This window comes from Trachinotus anak, unplaced genomic scaffold (assembly GCF_046630095.1).
Source record: "Trachinotus anak isolate AG129_WGS33_773 ecotype Australia unplaced genomic scaffold, CSIRO_AGI_Tana_v1 ptg000031l, whole genome shotgun sequence".
Classification (NCBI taxonomy): domain Eukaryota; kingdom Metazoa; phylum Chordata; class Actinopteri; order Carangiformes; family Carangidae; genus Trachinotus; species Trachinotus anak.
Window position 1 is genome coordinate 5313007 of NW_027273882.1, and position 23186 is coordinate 5336192.

At 39.3% G+C, this 23186-nt stretch overlaps 1 protein-coding gene across 3 annotated transcripts in view; it reads left to right on the forward strand.

Annotated features, from left to right (window-relative positions):
- The window catches only part of rgs6 (regulator of G protein signaling 6), an 82923-nt gene that overhangs the window by 54418 nt on the left and 5319 nt on the right, over positions 1–23186 (forward strand). For all 3 annotated transcript variants that reach the window (XM_071467463.1, XM_071467461.1, XM_071467462.1), the window contains exons 3-14: positions 5082–5178; positions 7378–7428; positions 8313–8419; positions 11252–11303; positions 13540–13604; positions 13868–13944; positions 15025–15106; positions 15259–15333; positions 15680–15781; positions 16075–16136; positions 19204–19314; positions 20660–20785. In XM_071467463.1, the coding sequence (XP_071323564.1) occupies positions 5082–5178; positions 7378–7428; positions 8313–8419; positions 11252–11303; positions 13540–13604; positions 13868–13944; positions 15025–15106; positions 15259–15333; positions 15680–15781; positions 16075–16136; positions 19204–19314; positions 20660–20785 (1007 nt within the window). The remainder of the gene's footprint in view (positions 1–5081; positions 5179–7377; positions 7429–8312; positions 8420–11251; positions 11304–13539; positions 13605–13867; positions 13945–15024; positions 15107–15258; positions 15334–15679; positions 15782–16074; positions 16137–19203; positions 19315–20659; positions 20786–23186) is intronic.

Sequence of the window (23186 nt, forward strand, 5' to 3'; positions counted from 1 at the left end):
TACTTTGAAGCCTTTAGTACATGTAACTGATAATACTTTTAATTTTTAATGCAGATTTTGTAATGGAATATTTTAATCCTGTAGTATTTCTAATTTTACCTAAATAAAAAATTCAGATACTTCCTTCACTGCCTTAATAGCTCAAATCAGTTTCTAAAGGTAAAGCTGCACTTTGCCATAATACCAGTGTGTAAGAATACTGTGCTCATCTTTGCCTCCCTACACACTCCATCAGATGCTTCTTAGAGTCTTGCATAAGACTCCAGTAAGTATGAAACAAACTCAAATAATAAACAGATTACTGAGGGATGGAGACAGTGGCATCTGCATCACTGCTGAGTATAAATGAACGACCATCCTGTTGCCCAAAGGGATCATTAAACTACAATCAACAGCATAGTCCTTGTCTCCCTATAACCCACCTGTCTGCCAAGCTGCCTGCCTGCCCGCTAGTTGGTCCATGCTAAGCGTGTGATGATAACATTGTAATCAGGCAGCCCACTGCCCCACGGGGAGTTAAATAGAGCGGCTCGCAATAAGTCTGATGAAATCTGCTCCCACTGGGCTGCACTCAAAGCCAAGGCAGGAACACAAACACACTCATGCAGCATACACACAATCCAAAAACACAGAACACGTGAACTCAGCTGTCACATGCATGTTCACGTAATGTACGAGCACATGTATCTTTGTTTGGACCAAATTTGTCGTTACTTATATCTTGTCCTCTGCACAACCTCAACTGCCAGCTCAAGCCCAAACCTCATCCTGACTTTAAACCAAACCTAATTCTAACATTAACCCTAAAACACACACCATGTTAAGACTGGCAGCAGCACTGTGTAAAAATTTGCATTAAAACAAGTATAAAATGATATTATATTTCTACAGTTTGACTTGCTATTGTGGCAACAAAAGAAAAAAAGATTGCCACTTTGAAATTTCTCCACAACAGTAAAATCGTAATCTCATAGTATTAAAAATTGTTTAGCCATCTGTTAAGCCACCAGACTCGTGGATCATATTACATGTGTCACTGATACCTAAAATAACATGCACTCACCATGTGCATTGTTTTAATGCAGGACTGTTTCTGAACACCGACTAACACCTGCTGAAGTAACAACCAGCCAACATTTCATGAATCTCCAAGACTTTTTTAAACTCCAAATTTTCGTTAGATCTGGTCAGAGAGTGCAGAGGGTTTCAGCTGTGTTTTCTTGGTTTATCTGGATGTGCTGTGTGTAACAACAATACTGTATCTGTTTCTAATCCACACAAACTCTCAGACAACTGTGATCTCTATCATGAAAGGTGTAACTCTATACAGTATGTCGGCATGTATCAGAGAAATGCAGTTGCTGTAGTGGTGATGCTACTTGTCGCTGGTTTTTCAGTCCACTTCATGGAGACATAACCATTGTTGAGTTTTCTTCTTGGATTTGTCGGTTTCCGAGTTTGATTTTGTTCAACCTCAGCGGCCATCACTAGCATGACGACTAATCCACATGGTTACACGCTCAGTAGTTCACTACTTATTACAGTGACTAATCTAATGCAACTGTGACTCAGCCTGTTGTATCCATGCAAAGATAAAAATTCCTCTGATCCACAGGAAGTTATGTGTTTTAAGTATCTTGCTTTTTTCTGGATTTAAAAAATGGTAGCATTTTATGTAATGTGTCGTCAGACGTATAGGATGAAATTTTGCTAAAACTAAAACTCTGCGTTCGACAGCCGGTGTAACCTGAAAATAAATATGAAATACCCGTTGTGAATACCTGCTTTGATTGGTGGGGCTGGGGTAGATGGTTCATGAGGGCGGAAGTCATTAAAGTCATTTGAGCTGTCTCCGCACACCATCAAGGTCTTGTTAGAATCGTATTTTTATATTGATTCTGATGTGTAGCCCAAAGCTGTCTTTGCCCCTTGCTTATGGCAGACAGCCAGGATCTGTTTCTTTTAACAACAGGGGAATAAGGGCGACAGCAGTCTGATGGCCAGAGACATAAAAGCAGAGGGCTTGTCAGTTTGAATCTAGAGATTGGTTGGGAACATCTGCGCAGAGAAGTGAATGAGAAGCTTTGTGTTCTTTTCTTTAATATTTGCTGTTATTTTGCCAAAAACAAGCATTTTGACAGAGACAAATACACAGTTTGATTACATTGCAGCTGATTAGCAGTTCGGGGCTCATTGTTCAATAGTTGACTGATTTTTGTTCCCATCTATCATTTACACTGAAGAGTTAAAAAAAAATTGTTAGGAGTTATCCTTTAAGTATGCAGCTAGAAACGAGATGATTGTTTAGCTTAGCATAAAAACTGCAAGCAGAGGGAAACTGAGAGCCTGACTCAAAAGATAAACACTTAGTAAAGTGCAAAAACAATGTGTTGTGGTTTTATAGCAAGTTGTGTGCAGTGACAATTTCTTGGCTTGATGCAGTGATTTCTCGGAGGCCTGTCATCACTGTAGAAACTACAGGATGTCACGGGTCCGGCCAACAAATATTACAGTGCAATTTCCTGTACAAACCACAACTTGGTGTTTGTATTATTGATGCATTTCTGTTTGTGTACATATTAATTATTTGTGTGATTTTAGAGGTGCTGTTGGGCAGACTGTTTTTCCATGCTGCCAGTCTTCGTGCTATGCCAAACTAATAACTAACAGTCATGAGAATGATGGCGTCAGTCCTCTCTTCTAACTCTTGGCAAAAAAGAAAATAAGCATATTACCCAAGGAGTCAACTTAAATTAATCCTCAAAACAGCTAAAACTTGGCTGGGATGTGGATGTGGAGGTCATGGGAGATGTTAAACATCAGGAGAAAGATGATGGGGTCTTATTCTCCAATTTTTCTTTGAAATCAGTCAGTCAAAAAAAAGCCATGTCTCCGTCTGCCTAAAGGTTGGTGGGCTGTAAAAGGAACAACAATGGAGGATTTATAATTTCTTTATTAAATTTGTTGTGTTTTATGAAAATATCAGAAAGTTGCAAATAAACCAACCCAAAGAACCAAATGTGATATTTTAATAAAACTGCTGATGGTCACAATGGGGGCAACTGTGCAGGAAAAACAACATATTTGGCCAGCAGAGACATTCAGAGTCTGCAGGCCAGAGCCAGTATAATGCTTTTGCTCCTTTTGTTCATATATGAAGCAGCTGAATTTCTCCTGTGTAGCACATTTGCTGCCAGTTTTACCTCCATCACTCTGAGCTTACTCCCTCAGGTTCAATTGCTGGAAATAATCACATGTTTTAAGCCAAATAACCAAGCTTTTAAAGCGGAAGTAGGTAGAACAAGGGACCTTTTTTTGTATTCTTGGACATGTGATGACACAGTAGTTATTAGTGCATTGCTGTGTTTAGCATGTTCATGTAACAATGTTTGATAATTTCAGGTTGATTAAAGAGATCTTGCAGTATAGCAGGCACAGTCTATTTAAAACACTCTACATTAGAGTCTGTATGAGTCTGTTGTGGAAGTAGTCATGTAAGCTTTGACCCAGTGTGGGAGCCTGCTGGAATTGTATTCCACTGACAGCGAGCTCACACATTATAAATATACTCATAAAACTAAAAGGGTCAGAGAAATGTACACAGCATGAGGACACATCTGCAGTACAGTATACTGGAGGTACTAGAGGCGCAGAAGTTGAAAGTGCTTTTCTCAGAGCTAGAGGTCTCTGCATGTGAGCGTGCACATGATGTTCTCTGTAATGTTGTGTTTCTTAGCACTCGTTAATGTGATCACTTTTATGGTCCAGGTGTAAAAAAAAGAAAGAGAAACATATGAAGCCATTTCTCTCTCCTTCTTACGCTCTGTTCTGGATTGGATTCAGGGTTTATATTTAGCTTCTGAGTTGTGTGGTAGTTTCTGTCTCCAAAGCGACCAACTTCTCACTTCCCACTCTCTGACGCAAACAAAAAAGCATCTGTGCAGAGAGGGGGTGTTAGCATTGCAATCAAAACAAAAGTAAATCAAACACCAATTCGATCACTTCGGTGTAAAGTGGGCACCGTGTTTTGTTTAACATCTGGACAGCTGTGATAATAGGCCAACGACATGTGCTGTCCTGTTGAATCCCTGCTTATATCACATGATTTAATGTGAATCAGTATTAAGATTTTATGACCATGTACTAACATTGTGTAGTGATCAAAGTAAAGTTAGTTTATTTTGCATGTTTAAAGGTCCCATGTCGTGTTATCATTACTCCCTTGAGTATTTACTTTGAATACAAGATGTTGGGACAGGACATTGGAGTGAGGCATTAATCTAAAGTGCAATAAACAGTTGAAAAAGATTAAGTTTAATTTGAAAGGACGGACAGGAAGTTCTGGATTTCAATTTGATTTTATTGGTTGCATTTTTAGTTACACCAGCTTGTGCAAAATAATCTTGTCACTGAAAATGAACTGTTTTCCAGCAGTACTGTTTCAGGAAGTTCAAGTACCCACTTCATAGCATGCATACATATTAGGATTTCATGGTCAAATTAATTAAATGCCTTGGTACATCAGAAACTCTGAAAGCTCTGTGTCTGTGCTGAAATAATAGCAACCTTGGTCTGTTTTGTAAAACATCCAGCAGATTTTATGCTGAAGTACACACACACACACACACTAGCTGAGTCTAATTTCACAGACGGCCTCTCTGAAAGGATGGAGCTTGTGTAAGTGCCGTCTCCGTAAGCTGAAGGGGAGTGAGCTGGACCTGCATCTTATTCTTTAAATGAGATGGACAAAAGATGATTCACCACAGTATCATCACAAGTGTCTTCGGCATTTGGATTAATGTGGGGGCAGTGGTACAAGCAAATGATTGGCTCTATAACTGCAGACTATGAAAGAGTCAGCCTCTGTATTGAGACAAATTGCAGCTATAAAATACAGAGTAGAAATCCGCAGATTAAAAGTAATGTGGTGATGGTTTATTGATATTAAAATGCTAAATATAACCCATTCATTCCTTGCCTCAAATAGAATTTTCAGTTTGATGAAACTTTGAAACTGTTTCTCCTTTTTCCTTTCTGCCTCTGTTCCTCTTTCTGTCCTCTTTGCCCATCATCCTCTGCAGATTGAAGACATTGTCACTCGCATCCAGGATGAGACAGAGGGGGTTCCCATCAGAACTGTCAAAAGCTTCATGACCAAAATCCCAAGCGTTGTCACAGGTAAGAAATGGAGAGAGAAAAAGACGTCAGTGGCTGACAGTGACAGAGCCTGCAGTCTGTAAACATTAAGTGCATCAGTGATGTGAGCGCTTGGTGAACAGAGATGAGAGACAGACAGAGGGAGACCAAGAAAAATGCTGAGATGCATCATCCCGAGATCCACATGTTTCTGGAGAGATGACTCATTCTGATCACTTAACAGGGTACACTGTAAGTGTCATTTTACACTTTGGGTAATAGGTTTATTTTCTTTTTTGGTGAACGGCACTTAAGTTAAACTTCTGTTTTTGTACAAATTAAATAAATTAGATGTAACCTGTGCATTGGTGAGTTTTAGAGGTGCTGGTAAGCAGATTTTGTTACCCCGTTTCTTCCTATTTTCAGTCTTTATGCTAACCTAAGATAGCTGTTTCCCCATTACTAGTCTTAAAGCTAAGATAAGCTAGCTGTTTCTAGTCTTAATTCTAAACTAAGCTATCTGTTTCACCTTGTTCCTAGTCCTTATGCTAAGCTAAGATAGGTATTTCTCCATGTTTTAGTCTTTATGCTAAGATAAGCGAGCCGTTTGCCCCATGCAAATAAGCTAGCTGTTTCTCCCTGTTTCTAGTCTTTATGTGAAGATAGCTGTTTCCCCCTATGCTAAGATAAGCCAGATGTTTCCCCCTGTTTCTAGACTTTATGCTGTGCTAAGCTAACTGGCTGCTGGTTGTAGCCTTATATAGATTGGACAGAGGCGATATCAATCTTCTCACCTAACTTTTCAGCAATAAAAACAAATAAACTTCTTTCCCAAAATGTGAAACTATTCCTTCAGTGGAATCTTGAAATTATTTGTGAGAGGCCTCTTCAGTCTCCGTCATCAGTTTCTCCTTGATCTTGGAACTTGGAAATTCAGCAGCAGCACACACCTCTTGTCATTTTACTGTATCCTGTGGGTAAACCCCATAGCAATGGTGAATGGTGTTGGACAAAGTACAAGCTAGATCTCCAGCTGACTCACACCCTTACATCCAAACACATAACGTCTTTTGTGGCTGCTTCTCCTTGTGGTTGTGTCAAGGCTGCTGCTCTGTTTTTCCTCTGCAATGGATCACTGGAGGATAGCTGAACAGCTGGAGGGAGGGTGAGAGGACAACATATGATTAAATGTGTGGAAAAGAAAGTGTAAGTGTGGAAACAGAATGAATAATGCTGTTCTCCTACTGTCAAGGTGCCCTTAAGCAAGGCAATCAAGGCCTGACTACTTCAATAAAGCTTGGGCTGCAGGGGTCAATGTGTGGGACTGTATCACTGGGAAAACACACCGTTAGAGTTTGTAAATAAACGTTTAAAACGGAAAAATAAAAATATTATTAGCCAGTTGAAGGTAAGCTGTTGATGGATGTTAGCCACCTCGCCTGCTGGCTGTAGCTGCTTCCCTTGATAACCTAAATCACTTTAACAGGCTGGAGCCACAGTGGGAGGCTTTGACACGCCCCATAGAAATGATAGAAACAAAGAAAGGCTATTATCATTCTTTTTTTTTTTTTTTTTTCAGTCCATGCGCTTATGGAAAATGCATTACCCCAATATGCAGAGCGTATCAATAAACACAATTACTACAGCAGCGGATGGATGTGCAGAGCAGCAGCTCAAATGTTTGCAGCTGAGTGCCGGGGGCCAGGAAACTAATGAATGATGGAGAATTAAACACCACCTCCCTCGGGGCTCAGAGAAAACAGAGGGGAAGCACAGATAAGATGATACTCTGTCTCCACCACAAAAAAAGCTTTTTAGGGAGGTTTACCTATCATGCCTATTACAGGAAATAGTGCCAAGTCTCTAAATATCACTCTCCTAAGTGCCAGTGACATGAGACTTAATTTCACGAATTAAAGACTTTACTTGCATCTTTGTTTCATTTTGAAGACAAGAGCTTGATATGAAATAGTCCAAAAATGTATTATTTCTTCATTAGATCTTTTTGAAATAATTTCTTGAAAACATATCAGCCAGTGAATTCAAGTGAAAACATCTTTTATTACATTAAATTTCCGGTGCTGTTTACATATTTAATTTTAGCGCTTAAGTGTGGCTTAATTTTCACTTTCTTTTCTTACTTTTTTCCCCCATCATCCTCTATTTTTTTAAGTCACAGCCCATATCTCCCTGTATTTCTCTGCAACACTCATATTTCTCTCTCTGTCTGACCTGATTCAGGTACAGATATTGTACAGTGGCTGATGAAGAATCTGTCCATCGAGGATCCAGGTAAGTCCTGAAAAATGATGCCTGACCTGACTGTGCTGTGCTGAGCTGAATGTAATGACTTTGTTTATGAAAGCAAAAGTCCTGTAGAACAACAGGACTTGACTAACAAAAAGACATTACTGGGTGCAACATTCCCCGGTGTATAACATGCAGTAACAGGCACAAACAACCATTAACATCAAAACATGGCTTGTCCTCAATGTGTTGTCACTTCACAATATGAAATACAATAGTACATTTATAATAATATTGAGAAGTTGAAATGAAAAGCAGATAATGACAAGTTTCTCACCTGACAAGAGTCCAGTTCATGAAAGGTCAGACACAGTGTGTTGTAGCTGCTGCAAGTCTTTCATAACCAAAATATTATAGAACAAAATAAAGTTTTTACAAGTTAAAGTTGCAGTGTAGCAACAATACGGACTTAGCAAGAAAATAAAGAGAGTTAAAAAAAAAAAAAAAAAAAAAATAGTGGCTAGCATTTGCCGTGGATTTGTTGTTCAGTTGGCCTGACCTGAGGCATGGTGGTGGGAGAGCAGTGTTTATTATTGGAACAGTAGCCCACAGCATGGACTGTGAGCCAATCCTTGAGTCATGGTACGTGATACAACAGGCTATTTAAATATGTGGTGATCAATAACTTTATATGCAGCAAATGTTTGACCTTGTAATGACATAAAGATCTGTGGCTTTTATCCAAAACTTCAGTGTATGAAAATCATACTGTATTCTTAAGATTTTTATAGAAGTCTAGTTTGACTTAATGGTCCTGATGCTGTGACCACTTAGTCAATTCCCTCCATATAGATATTGCATTGCAGACAATATGTGGAGCGCTGAGGAACCTGCTGCAATCTGCACTCCTTGTTCTGTTCCTTTCACAGCTGAGGCCATGCACATCGGGAGTCTCATCGCAGCTCAGGGGTACTTCTTCCCTATCTCAGACCATGTCCTCTCACTCAAGGATGATAGTACTTTCTACCGCTTTCAGGTGAGCAAGAGCATCAAGTGAAACCCCGAAGTGGTAAAAGGGGCTGCATTTAGAATCAGTATATCATCTGCTCGATATTTTAGGTAGTTCAAGACTAATACTTGCTGCATGCCCAAGCAAGTCTATTTAAAATTGGCAGTTAATGTCTTGGGTTAATATTAAAGGTGGATGATCTGGTATAAAAGTGAGACAGACTGAACTTCTCTTAAGTCACTTGTTGAGTTGAGGATCAAATGTTGCCAATACACTGATTTTGAAAACATAGTTATAATTGCCATGAAATGTGCCCAGGCTCATAAGACGCTACAAAACCTTCAGAGGCAAGAGAAAACTAAAAGAAATGAAGCTAACAAATGGTGCTTTATACGTTTTTCAAACACATTATATTGGACATAAACTGAACAGATTAAACATACAGCGCAACTCATGATTATGAGGATACCATGATAATAGGGATAGGCATTTGACAAAAACTGTCAAATGTCTTATATGTAAACATGTATTGTAATCTACACTCATCCGTGATATCAAGCAGACTGGGATGCCAGCAGAGTATAAAATCCATTTAATTCTCAACCTCATCTAAATCACTCAGATCCATGTATGAAGTCACTGCTGAGAGAAGTGAGAAATATCAAGTTCGACATTTTGTGACAGCAGATTGAATTTCGCGAGACATCTGCTGGGTTATAGCATAAAAGAGGAGAGCATTTACTTTACAATGAAGGCACAGTATTATAAAAGCATTCCATATTCTCCATGTGTAGATTGAGCAACAGCAGAAAGATAGATGGGAAAATGTCCTCTTTCTGACAGGAAAAAAATACTGTGGCAAAGTTCCAGAGACACTGACAGGCCTGAATATAAAATATATACATTTTATCATGCTAGTGGTGTCGCTCATTGTTTATTGGTCCAACATTTTGGTCTAAGCATTCATGTCTCTGTTATGATGAATTGTAAGAACTTTGGTGAACCCTGACTTTTAGAGCCAGCATCATGGTGAAATTTTAAATAATCCAAAACTTTGGGTTATCACAAAATACCTACAAAATAATGACATTTATATTAGCCTCACCTGGACTTTGTATTTAGTGCTAAGTAGCCAATGTTAGCATGCTAACACACTAAATAATAATAATAAATATTTTACTTGCTAAACATCAGCATGTTAGCATTGTCAATGTTAACTCAAAGCCTCAGAGCCGCTAGCACAGCTGTTGATGCTGTATGAAGTGTCTGAGCCTTGTAGGGTTGCAGCAGGAGATTTTAGCCAAGAAAAAGAGCTTAATAAATAACTAAAATTCACGAGTTCAAAAATGTGTATGTGTGCATGTATACTGTAAAAAAAATCATTCATTCAAATAATGGCTCTTTATTGTAAACAGATTAGACTTTTCTCCAGAGTAAATGCAAATTGCTGTGTGCCTTTAGTAACAGACCTAAACTCAAACTAATCCCTTTTTCAATCTCAATCAATGTGAGAGATACTGAAAAAGTCAAGCAAGGTTAATCTGACTGTGGGAGTGCTTGCTTTCATAAAGATCCCAATCAGCTGTTGAGGATCACTTGTTCTGTTATGGAATTACACACCAATCTTGATCTTGATGACAAAAGGCCCTGTCCACTGTCTACAGCTTCCTCAATACTATGATGGGATCCTGGGACCCTATTAAAAATGAATGGTGATCTGTTAAAATATTCATCAAGCGAGTGAGGGGTTCGGGCTGAGTAGGTGGGAACCAAAAGCCTGACAGAGACACAGTGTAGTAGAGTAGTACACTAGAATTAAAGTCTCGTCAAGGGACAAAAAAGAGAGCAAAGAGTGCTGACATTTTACTCCTCTTTCACTGGTCATAGATAAAAGCAGGGCTGTTTTATCCTGACTTTCCTAATTAAAAAGAGGAAACAATGTTTTCAAATTCCTCAGTGGGAAACAGAGAGGCGGCATGTGACAAGATTAGAATGATCTCTATGTAGCATCCTCTTCCTTCCTATTCACCCAGACTTGTTGGGGCTGAGTCTCCACCAGAGCTAGAGGAGCAATTTAATTAAACCAGACGGCAGTGCACATCGCTGTGCTTTGACCTTCGTTCTCCTCCTTCAAAGTGAAGTGGAAGAGAAGACAAGAGGAGGAGGGCTGTTTGCCATAGCAGAAAATCTTCATAAAGATAATCACTATTCATTAGCATTTAATTTTTCTAGCAGTGCAAGACAAAGAGAAACACAGAGAAGGAAAATCAAAACAATTAAATGCTATGTAATATCTCTCCTCACTGCAACAATTAAAGATGGTTTTAAAACTGTGATTCAAGACCATTTGAGGAATGTCAAATAACAGTCCAATCAGCATCTGTTCTTTTCCTGCTGACTTTACTGCTCTGCTTTCCCATTGCTTATTTTTGCAGCTTTCATCACCTCTCGTTTTATTGTGTCGCTGCAGCACTCCAACTCCTCTGCAACACCCCAGGAGGCCTCTTTCCTGGTGGAAAAGTTTTAGGGGTCAGCTACTGAATCCGTTCAGTCATGATAATAAAAATATTTTGATTGCTCACATAACAGTGCAAGGCAATCATGTGCGCTGCTGTGTCTCAGAGGCAGAACAGCTGTCTGGTAAAGGTCATCGCCATCACTCCAGTTGTTGTGGAAAAGTTTGGAAAGGACACGTTTCTCTGCGCAGTTTTGACTTTCTGGGGTTTTTTATTACTCATTTCAGTCTTTGAAATTCTGCCAATGTTACGCATCTTCACTACTGTGTTTGTGTAACGGAATACAAATCATTGGTAGATCCATTCCTTTCTAGTCTCACCTTCTCACTTTGTTCCCCCTCAGGCACCGTATTTCTGGCCGTCCAACTGCTGGGAGCCTGAAAACACTGACTACGGTGAGAATCTTAAGGGGCTGCGTTGACATTTTGTGTGTGTGTGTGTGTGTGTGTGTGTGTGTTTTAAACCAATTATTTTGGAAAAAGCTCTAGGTGGGAAACATTAAATTTGTGTTTTAGCTTGACACTGAAAAACATGTCCTCCTAGTGATGCTTGGTCATAAAATAGAATAAACGCTTTCTAAATGTTGTACCACTGCATGGAACAAAAAGACTATAATATCTATACTGTATTCAAGGAAGGGTTGACATAACAATTGATCAATGTCAGAGACTCCATAGTATTATTTGACAGGTCCTCAGGTTCCTAACATTCAAAATCACACTCCCTATCTTGGAACAAAAATTCCCTCTTGGAGTTTAAAATGCGTCCAATGGCCATTAGCTTCTATAAAATGTGCTGTTGCAGGGAGTCTCTAGATTTAAATCACAATCCGTGTTTACAAGGCATTAAACAGAGCACAGGGTACACTTCCATAATCAGCAGACGACAACTAAACATCAACAACAGCTGTAGGATTTACTCCTCTGTGTAAGGATTCTATCAGTCCAGCCCCGATCTGCTCCCAGAAATATATTCTCCAGGTCCCTTATCACCATCTTCATTTAAGCAACATCAAATTAAATAAAAAAAGTAAATGTATGCTTGTGTAGCTGTAAGTGAATATTTATAGCTCAGCTGTAGAGTTCCCACAGTGCTCATCTTTTACACAGAAATAACTATTTAACTATACCGATTGTCTCAGTTTGTACAGTATGTGCACAGATTTAAAGAGACAAACAGGTAATACTATAGATATTTCATAGTGCAGGGATAGATCAATAGTTTTGTTTGTATGTGACCTATACTGACATTTAGCTTTATGAACCTGTCATGTGGTGGATATTTGATATGAATGGACATTTCTACTTGATCACAACCACAAACACTGTGTGGAAAACACAGTTAGATTTCATGTATATACTGAAATGTGAAAGTATATTTTTGCAACTTCTCATCCAAAAATTGAATAAATGGCAAAGTTAATTTTAAAAAGAACTGGCTGCTCGCAGTAGAATAATTCCACCATTCTCAGGTTCAGAGTTGTAGCATCCTATCATGAATTGGATAATGTTTTAAAAATTACAGATTTGGAGAAACTGGGGATTCATGAAAAAAGTTAAGCCTTTTAATGCAAGTTTTCATGGAAATAATCAACTTGATATGACCGATATTGGCCTAATGCAGTAGTTATTCTGTCTGTGATTTTAGGTGATTTATGCACTGGCTTTCAGAAGCCCATAATATTAAAAGCTGCCCTGGCAGGGTAAACACAGTTCATATCAGAGCCTTGTACCGTGAAGCAGCTTTAATGTGAAAGTGGCAGAGTTGTTAATTATAAACGACACCGTCAGAACCATGAATAAAGAACTTAATATGAAACATTTATACGTGCTGCTAATTTTGATTATAGCAACATCATAAAGTGCTATACAAGAATGGACTGTAAATAAGTGCATGAATTATCATTCAGTTTCTTACTGAGTGAGTATTTTCACTCTCTTGTTTGATAAGGAACCAAATATTAGGAATATTTGATACAGATTAAAGTAATGTCAGACTGTGGCTGCTGCAAACCAGAGAGAAGAGACGTACTTAATGTCTGATGAGGTCTGGAAGGTCTGGAACAGCAAAATGATTCAAGTTATTTTTATAAATATCTGCTGCTCGTTATTGATTATCACTTGTCATCGTGTAGGAATGATAATTACGTTTTTCCGGTGATCTGATTGGTCGGTAGTTGGGCTGTTGACATGTTTTGATCTGATCCTCTAAAGTTAACTCGCAGAGCAGAGCAAGTTATGACTTCAGCATAAGTTACCATGGTGATGGTACCCCGATATATAAATACAAATAACCTCCCGCTGAGCTATGTGATGTAGCACAACTTCCACTGCGGAGAGAAACAGTCTGCAGGATTAGTTGATCACCGTTCCACTTCCTGCCCTTCATCCTGTCACAGACGTAGCCATGGATGGAGTTTAGGGCTCAGTGCCTCTTCACACTCCACCTCATAATCCTAAAGCAACAGATAGGACACATGGCCTCTGAAACTTATTGTACTCTCATACCATGGGAGGTGAGGAGGGGTGAAGCAGGTACATAGGGGGATGAGAGATGGATGGGTGAGTGGATGAATGGAGGCAGGGAAATGTGTGTACTGATAAATCCTCCCTGACTGTCTCTCTCTATCAGCTATCTACTTGTGCAAGCGAACCATGCAGAATAAGACCAGGCTGGAGCTGGCAGATTATGAGGCGGTGAGTGCTTGACTGTTCCTCTAAGCTATTACTTCTTAGTATCGATCCGTGTGTCAAGCTTGGGGCAGAGAAACACAACCTCTTAAAGGTCAGTCTCGTGTGTGTCTCAGATGATACGCGATCGAAATTGCATCTCCAGAAGACTTGATCTTTAAAACTGTGGAATGTCTGAAAATGTAATTTTATTAAGCCTTATTATTACTTTTTTCCATAGATAGTTTGGATCATAACGTGTCTCTGTGACTCAATCTGGTCTCTAACAGGAGAACCTAGCCAGGTTGCAGAGAGCCTTTGCCAGGAAGTGGGAGTTTATCTACATGCAGGCTGAGGCCCAGGTCAAGTAAGTGTGCTCTGTTACTATGGCAACACATGAGACTACAATGCATCCAGTGATGTCATTCACACCTAAGGTAAAAGATAAACAATAGAGTATAATCCCAGTGTGACATCCCATATCATGGGAAGTGTGCTTCTCTGATAAACTCCATTAACCCTCCTGTAATGGAGTTCCTTATAACATTACTCCCAGTGTGATTGGGACACCACAGGTTTACTGCTTTATGTTTCTGAGCTAGATTACATGATAGCTTTTTTTTTTTTTTTTTAATCCAACAATTATAGATGGTGGGTTCTTGTAACAAGGAAAGTCTTTACAAAAAAACGTCTTTTTGTTAAATTTAATTAATTACAGATTAAAAAAAAACCAAAAAACGTCAACATGTCAAAGTGAGAACACAAAATATTAAGGCCCCTGCATGATTTTTGTGCTAATTGTACGATACTTTTTGATGATTGGGTCCTGCTGTGTGTTGTGTTTCTAACCATTCCTTTGACCAAGTAAAAATAGCAATAATACACTTAAAAAATACAAGCTCAAGTCAAAAATGTATCAAACCTAAAATTACTCATTATACAGAAAAGTGTCTTAGATGACTACACATTATATTACTGGATTATTATTGACTGCTGCTTTTATGTGTAAATGCCATGTTCATTGTTGCAGCTGGTCAATGTCCTGCTAACTTTCACTGCTGTTGGGTTTTTATAACAAATATTTTACAAGATCTCATGTTTGTATGTATCAGAAACATAACTAACACTGACAGACAAATGTAATAGAGTAAAAAGTATTGCATGCAGCACTGCACAATGGGAGGATGAGCTTGCTGTAGATTTGCAAACAGTGCACACACAGACACACACAGACACACACACACTCAGAAGATGATGCACAGACAGGCGCAAGGACACCGTGCCATACCCCTTGAGCACATATTGTTACAACTGATGGACAGTCCTCGACTTTATCATCTCTAGTCCATCTCTCCTTCTTATCCTTCCATCTTGATTCAGCTGCTACATCTAATGCTGACGCCACAAAGGCCATAAGCTTTCTTACACTGACTGCTCTCATCTGCAGGATCGACAGGAAGAAGGAGAAAACTGAGAGGAAGATCCTTGACAGTCAGGAGAGAGCCTTCTGGGATGTCCACAGACCTGTGGTAAGTCTCTGTCTGTGCACGTGAGATTATAGACGCCCACCTTGTCTTCCATCCACATTCTGTCTTTTCTATCTTTCCACACCTCTGTTTGGGTTCACTGTAAAATCTTTCAGACATTCCTAAAAATGTGTTTTTGTTTTGTTTTTTTCCAGCCTGGATGTGTTAACACCACGGAGATGGACATCAGAAAATGCAGACGCATGAAGAACCCTCACAGAGTTAAGAAGGTAGGAGCTCCGATGACATTTTCCGTGAAGGTGAAGCTACATTTTTAAGTAGCTTTGTGAAACATCCACTTACTGTTTCCAACAAATACTGAAACAGAAATCCAATAAAATATTTAACACTTTAATTTTAGAAAGTTTTTTGCAATCAGTGGATGAGCATTTTTCCTTAATGAGATTAAATTTTATTTCTGATTTAGTTAAATTTATCCCTTTAATTTGACAACACAATGCTTTCTTTGCGGTTCTTTTCAAGCCTCTTTTACACTGCAAGAAAATAATAAGTGCACATTCTGTCTCTCTATTACTTCTCCCACCTATCCTCTCTCATCATGTTCAAACGGTCCAGTCGGTGTACGGGGTGGCGGAGGAGGGAACACAGTCTCAAAGTCCCATACACACTCCCTCGCACCAGTACAGAAAAGGCACCAAGGAGGATGTGGAGAAAGAGGTAAAAATCTGTCCAAACTTGAAATGGCCAAAATGGTGAACTCGCATTAAAAATCTAACTTTTTTTTTTTTTGTGCACCACCAACATTTGATTTAATGCCAGATAAGATTGGCAGCCTCTACACTGCACTTTGTGCCACCAGGTCAAATTTAACAAGAAATCTACTGTATTTGCTTTCTTGCACAAAAACCATAAAACATGAAGATGGCAACATTACCAATGATTGAGATGGAAGCTGCCAACCAGCTCATACATGGTAAACAAACAATGACTCCTGTCGTCTCCTGTTTCAGATCCTGTTCCTGAACACCCAGCTCGACCGTCACTGTATGAAGATGTCTAAGGTGGCTGAAAGGTACAGGAAACTCACTTCTCAGCTGCACTGTAAATACTGCACATCCTGAAGAGCATGTCAAATTTTTATCTTGTCAATCTGCACATTAAATTAGCTGATAAGGGGACACCAGCTTTCCTTATAAAGAGGCTGCCTGCCTGCTTTCCCATCCTCTGACATCCCTTCTGCTGTAGAACAGTAGCAGATGGAGGTAATTTGGTTTTGGCCCCTCTGTCTGAGCCTGTGGTGTTTTCAGTTTGGCATTTAGAAGCAGAGTGTAGGTATGAAAAAAGAGAAGTGGTATTGTTGTTGTCCGAGGGTAAATTCAGTTAGAAAAAGACACAGGCTGGGGAACGTCATGCATGTCCGGTGTGTTTCTCTCATCAAAAAACTGGAGAATAACAGCCCTAAGTCTTGTAATACTACAAGTGGAGTCAAGCATCCATGATATGTTGGTTGAAATGAGGCAATAAGATGCAGCTACGCTCCAGGGACATTGAAAAAAAAAAAACTCTCATAATATTTCATTAAACAGCATATATCTATATTAGAGTATATGTATCAGTGAGTACTGAAAATCTTATTTTATTGAGAAAACTCTGTGCAGTGCAGTAAGAATGTTAAATTATAGAAAGTGACTTGTTTCAAGGAATACTGTAGAAAAGAGGTGCTGTATCTTAAAACAAGAGAGAGTACAGTGTGTTGTTATTGCACCATATTAGATGTTAGAAAATGCCTCTTATTTGCATTAGAAATGGGAATATTTTTACTGATATAGCAGATTTTTTTTTCACTTCTTTTAAGGTAATAAAAGTCAAAACTCATTCAATTACAGTTAAAAAATAACAGAATATTTTTCAGAGCGAAAGCGTGGGTTGGAGGTGGGCATTTTGGTACAAACAGCTTCAGGGGATGAGTGCAAAAGGTGCTCAAGAGTAGGATAAGGAACAGAGCCAAAGCTGGTGTTCGTGTAGAAATGAAATTAGATCGGAACACTTTAAATTTAACAAATGTTGCATGTTGTGCGGGGCTGTTGCATTCAATTGCATCAAGTTGCACAGGTGTTTTGGTTATTTTGTCCCCTTCCTTTATGAGTTCCTATTCCCTGTCCTTACCGTGTGGCTGACCCACTTCGGTGTTTGCCTCCCTGACAGTCCCATCCTCTGCTCAGTCAGTCAGGACAGCCATTAATTTCCCAGCAGAGCAGAAAAACTGAGATTATTGCTGGCTGTTCGCTCGCTCTGCCTCCACGACCCTTTAACCTCCTGTCTCCACGCATGGAGCTCAGTTTAATTGGTGCTCCACAGAGCGGAACGTTTGGGGCATTAACCCAAACCTTGCAAGAGACAACATGACAAACAACATCAGCCATGTTGGTCGATTCACAACATTCAAAACATCTGGTGGATCAGCTTCTCCAGGAGCACTGAGCTGATGCTGAAACAAGACAACTGGTGAACAAAATATGTCATAAATGTGATGATTGAACCACTATGGAGAGAAACTCACTGTGCAGAGGTTTGTTAATGCTTGGGTTACTTTGATTTTAGTGCCTGAACTGGTCCCTGCAGTCTCAACACAATGTGTCGTAAAACTCTATATGTATATCTGGGCACTTCCTGTAGACAATAAAAGAGCTGACGTGCTCACAGGGAAGAATCCTGATGATGTTTACTGAACATGTCAAAGGCTCTCACAGGAGGATGTTTCACCTCCTGTTAAATTCTGGTCCATGGGTTGAGAGCTGCATGCCAAAGACACAAACTAGCAAAGTACAAAGCTTTGAAGATAATGAGGAAGTCTTAATTGTTGTCTAAATCAAGTAACATAATTACTTGAAGTATTTATTTTGCTCATGCGTCTGTTCTCATTTGGACATATTCGCCTCTTTCTAGACGCTCTTTAATATTGAATGTGGATTGGCTCAAAAGTGATTAAAGCTCAGTTTCATTTTGTGCTCTTCTTTCTCTTAAATGAATGCATAATTCAGAAAACGCTGCACATGAACACCCAAACAAACTCAGTGCAGTTTGTAATGGATTCTCTTCATGCTGCTGCTGTTTGTGGTACTGATAGCTTTCTTGCCTTGTGCACAGTTGTTGCACACATTGATCTGACAGAACTTCACCAGGGTTTGTCGTCTCTGTCTGGTCTAATGAGTAAATGTACGCTCTGGTTCATATGTTTTATCCCTAGTGTTTATCTGACATCCTCTATGTAACTGAGTATTAGTCTAATTTAGTTTCTTGGTTGACTGGTCAGTTAATTTCCATGGCTGTTAGCTTGCAAACATTTACAGCTGGGTCATATTTGTTAGATTAAATGCTCTGTAGGACTGAAAGCTGTAGATCCTAAATGCTGCTAAATGTGTGTGCCTGAAACCTTAAAAAATAGTCCAACTAAGCAATCAGCAGTTATGTTTTATGTAAAGTTCATATTCCCAAGTGCAATAACATGTGAATCAAATGGTCCTGGATTTTCTTTGATGCTCTGGTCATATTACGCCCCGTCTCAGAGGAAGTGTTGAGCAGACTGAAATTTTGAAGATGTTATGAACTGACACGCTCGGTCAGTTTATAGCACATTTGCTGTGATAAAAGGTGTTCATTGGGGCTCAAATGTGTCATAACTGCAGTCCAGATACTTATGGAGGAGTCATACAGTGGCTAACATGGTGTGGATAAGAAACCACATTGTGTTATAATAGATTTTTGTATTAAACTGAGCACTAAAGCGTTTTCAGAGTCCTGCTGTTGTTGTTGCTGTCTGCTTCACTGCATCTCTCACTTCTTGTTTATCTCAGATTATCAAAGAGAGGAAGGAGGTTCACATCTGAGCTTTGGTGATTTTGATCAGAACAGATGTTCCTGCTTAACTGTTTCATAATTTACTTCTGAAAACTGTCAAGTCACGTTCACAAGTAAACAGAGGAAATATTGATCTCGCTCTACAAATGCTCAAAATGTCACTATTAAACTCCAGCTATGCCCTCACCCTCTTCTGTCCTCTTTCCCCTGTGGTGTGTGTGTGTGTGTGTGTGTGTGTGTGTGTGTGTGTGTGTGTGTGTGTGTGTGTGTGTGTGTGTCAGTCTGATAAGCTACACTGAGCAGTACATGGAGTATGACCCATTTGTGACTGCACCAGAACCGTCCAACCCCTGGACCAACGACGATCCCTCCTTCTGGGATCTGGAGGCCAGGTACAGAACCAGAAACCACAATAGTTTCACTTTCACGGCCCATGAACATTTCAAGTCCATTTTTGTAAAAAATTTAACAGGTAGTTCACATACAGGGTTTCTATGTTGTGTTTTTTGTGTGTAAATACAGTTTCAGGTAGGGTTAGTTCATTTTGTCATTAATCTTATAGCTGTTGACATGCGAAGGCTACAGTGGCTAATGTGGTGCTAACGTGGTGCATGGCAATAACGTTCATTTCTCGTTGGATCCTTTAACCTGCTCCAACATTTAAACAACCATTTTTCTAGATTTGCAGCACACACCATGGAAGGCCTGAGAGGCAAGTGTTTTTTTCTCCCCTGGGAAGAAAGAAAAAAAGAAGTCTGAAAATGAAAAAAAAAAAAAAACATTTAGCTGGGCAATCAAGTTTTTTTTTTCTTTCTTTCGTCCCTGAAAAAAAAATCACTTGCTTCTTGGGGGTTGTTTATACAGATTAAAAAAAAACTTCAAAAACTTAGAAAATTGATCCTGGCAAAATTATTTCACTGGGCTTTCAGGGCCTCCGTAGTACACTTTAAAAAACTCTCATTCCAAAAAAGCTACTTTTATTGATTCGAAAAGTCTTATTATCTGAACTAATGAGGAAATCTACTACTGTGGCAAGACCTGTTTTTAATACAAATCAACTTGCTTAATGAGAACAGAAATGAGTGTTTGTACATTGAACCTACCCAGAATAAAGCAGATGGTTGCAATAATAAAAACTGATTTAACAGCACTAGTCAGTCAAGCTCTGGATGTTTACAGGTAATTACTTTGAGTGATTGATCATTTACTGAAGTGGTAGAGGACATTCAGAGGTCACTCAGTTTACTCAGTTAATCCAAATCAAATAACCCACCTCAGTTTATGTGTAACAGACAAAATGTTAAATAACCGATTGTCCATTGAGTTGTTATCTAGAGATATGAAAGTAATGAACTGAGGTATTATTTCTCAGAGAGGACAGTCACAGCTCTCAACAAGTTGCTCTGAACTCTTGGCTTGTCTGAATTATGCAGGAATTCATTAGAGCAGACGTATAATCATTGTGCCTAATGTATCTTAATAATTCAGCTGAATTGATTAATGGCAGGATAGTAGGAGAAAATATTCCCCACAGAGAATAAAAAGATTGGATTTTAGATGAATGCTGTCATAATGCGCAGCTTTCAAGACACCAATATCACATCAACATGTGCCCCTCTAGACCACTCAAATTTTAGGTTTCAGTGTATTATTCTTTTCCTGTAATTTAATCTCCTCTTTTTCTGTCTTGGATGTTTATACTGCCTCCCTCTCTGTCTCTCTCTCCATCTCTCCCAGTAAGGAGCCCAGTCAGCAGAGGGTGAAGAAGTGGGGTTTCTCTCTGGAGGAGGCTCTGAAAGACCCCGCAGGACAGGAGCTCTTCCTCAAGTTCCTGGAGTCAGAGTTCAGCTCAGAAAACCTGCGGTGAGCACACAAGATGCTTCAGTAATTATCTCCAGCATTGTTATCTGAGAACAAAATGCCTCCGGCCACAGTTCTCGCCAGCGTGGAGGCGTCACGTTATCAGACTGTCTGTCCGTCCGTCCCATTCTCATGAACGTGATATCTCGGGAACACCTGGAGGGAATTTCTTCAAATTTGGTACAAACGTTCACTTGGACTCAAGGATGAACTGATTAGAATTTGGTGGTCAGAGGTTAAAAATCAAGGTCACTGTGACCTCACAAAAGAAGCTTGTGGTCATAAATCAAGAATTCATATGCTAATTATGATAAAATACACCTAAAACATTTTTATTTAACTCCATAAAAGGCTTCACTACATATATTATTATAAGAGTCTGGACAGACATGGATGTAAACTGCAACTTGGCTGGTTGCTGCAGGCATGCAGTTGTAATTCTAGTTACATTATAGTGTTTTTTTGCCAGTTTGCCGACATATAATTCTGTGTAAATTTGAAGCTGTACAACAGAACTGCATTTTCACCTGTGGTTCTGTGAAGTGAATATAACAGTTAACAACTCAAAAGCTTTCACTGCTCTGAAAATAGCCAGCAAACACAGATTTCTCCTTGGCATGCCTATTATTCCAGCCTACCACTTCAACCCACTTGCACACCATACACATAGGAATAACTATTACAAATGAAGGTTTTCCAGTTCCCATTGGTTTGGAAGGTACCTGAGATGGAAACTTTGACTACACAAAGACAGGAACGACCATACAAAAAAAAATGAGAGTAGGAAAAATTATGTGGATGAGCTGCACTGATGCCAAGATTATCTTCTCACTTGAAAGTATAATTACATCCTGAGTTTTGCAAAGCAAGAAGGATCTGTATCGGATTTCTTTGGAAGGAGTTTATTGCCAAAAAAATGTGAATTTTTCACAGTGATAGCTGGAAAAAATGGTTCAGCAACTGAAAATGTGAACAAAAAGGTTTATAAAAAATTGACAAAAATGCAACTTCACTGATTCTTAAAACTGGCTAAGAAAAGTGCAGTAGAGAGTAATACAATACAAGAATGAAAAATTTGAATTAAAAACAATGAAATACATTTAAGGTTATTCCTTAAAGGAACAGTTCAACTTTTAGTCACTGTGATAAATTTGAAGCTACAGACAACAGGAAGACAGCTAGCCTGGCTCTGAAGAAAATGTAAGAAAATTCACCTACCTGCACTTTTATCTCATTAATTAATGCATCATGTCCTCTGTTTTTCATCCATACAAAAGCTGAAGTGCGAAAACATTAAATTGTTGTGCTACATGGAAATGTATGCTGCCTACATTTTCAGTCTTTAAGCTAAGCTAAGGTAAGCATTGTTGGCTGTAGCTTAATATTTGCTATAAAATCATGACATTAGTATCAATCTTGTAACAGTGCAAGAAAGCTAATAGGTCTATTTCCCAAAATGTCACACTGTTCCTTTAGATCACAAAGCAGTGATTAGCTAATTTCCACTTGGCTGTGCTCTGCACCAGCTGTCAGCCAGTCAATACTAGAAACTGCTAGTTTGTCTTGACTTTGTGTCAGATTTGGACCTATAGTCATCCACCCGATCATCCTTTCACCTCCTCCTCCTCAGTTTCCAGTGGAAAATCAATCACTGCTCCAGTGTATAAGATACACCCCTAAAACAGCACATATACACACTCACACATGTCCATACACATCCAGGCCCCCAGCATCCAAAAAAAACAAAACACATACAACTAGCAAACAGCAACAGCATGGCTAATCACCCGTATCCCATAAATCATTAGTGGAGGAAAGTTACCTTGCAGCTGTTAGAGATGACCAGTCTCTTTACGTGTGTGTGTGTGTGTGTGTGTGTGTGTGTGTGTGTGTGTGTGTGTGTGTGTGTGTGTGTGTGTGTGTGTGTGTGTGCGCACATGCAAGTGTGTATTTTTCTTGATTTAATGAGTTTAATGTTGTTGTTGTTTATTGATTCACAGTATAAATATATTAAATTCATCCTTCATTTAGACGTTCAGATTCATGCTAGGTCAGAGAGCTGTTAGCAATCACAGAGGGTGGGGATGAACATGAACGAACACACACACACACACACACACACACACACACACACACACACACACACACATACATGCACATATGTGAGGGAGAGCCTAGACTCTTATCACTCCTCACCCCTTGGCTGTATGTTCCACCAGTCTCCTCTCCCCTGTTCTCCTTTTCAGGACCTTTAATTGCTTCTGTTTTTATGAGGGAGCTTGTGGAATAGCACTACAGAGAGTGAGAGACAGTGAGTGTGAAATGGATAGAGTGAGAGAGACAGAGACGCAGATCCCAGAGGTGTTTCTCTCTATATTGCTGCACCAGTTCACAGATCAATATA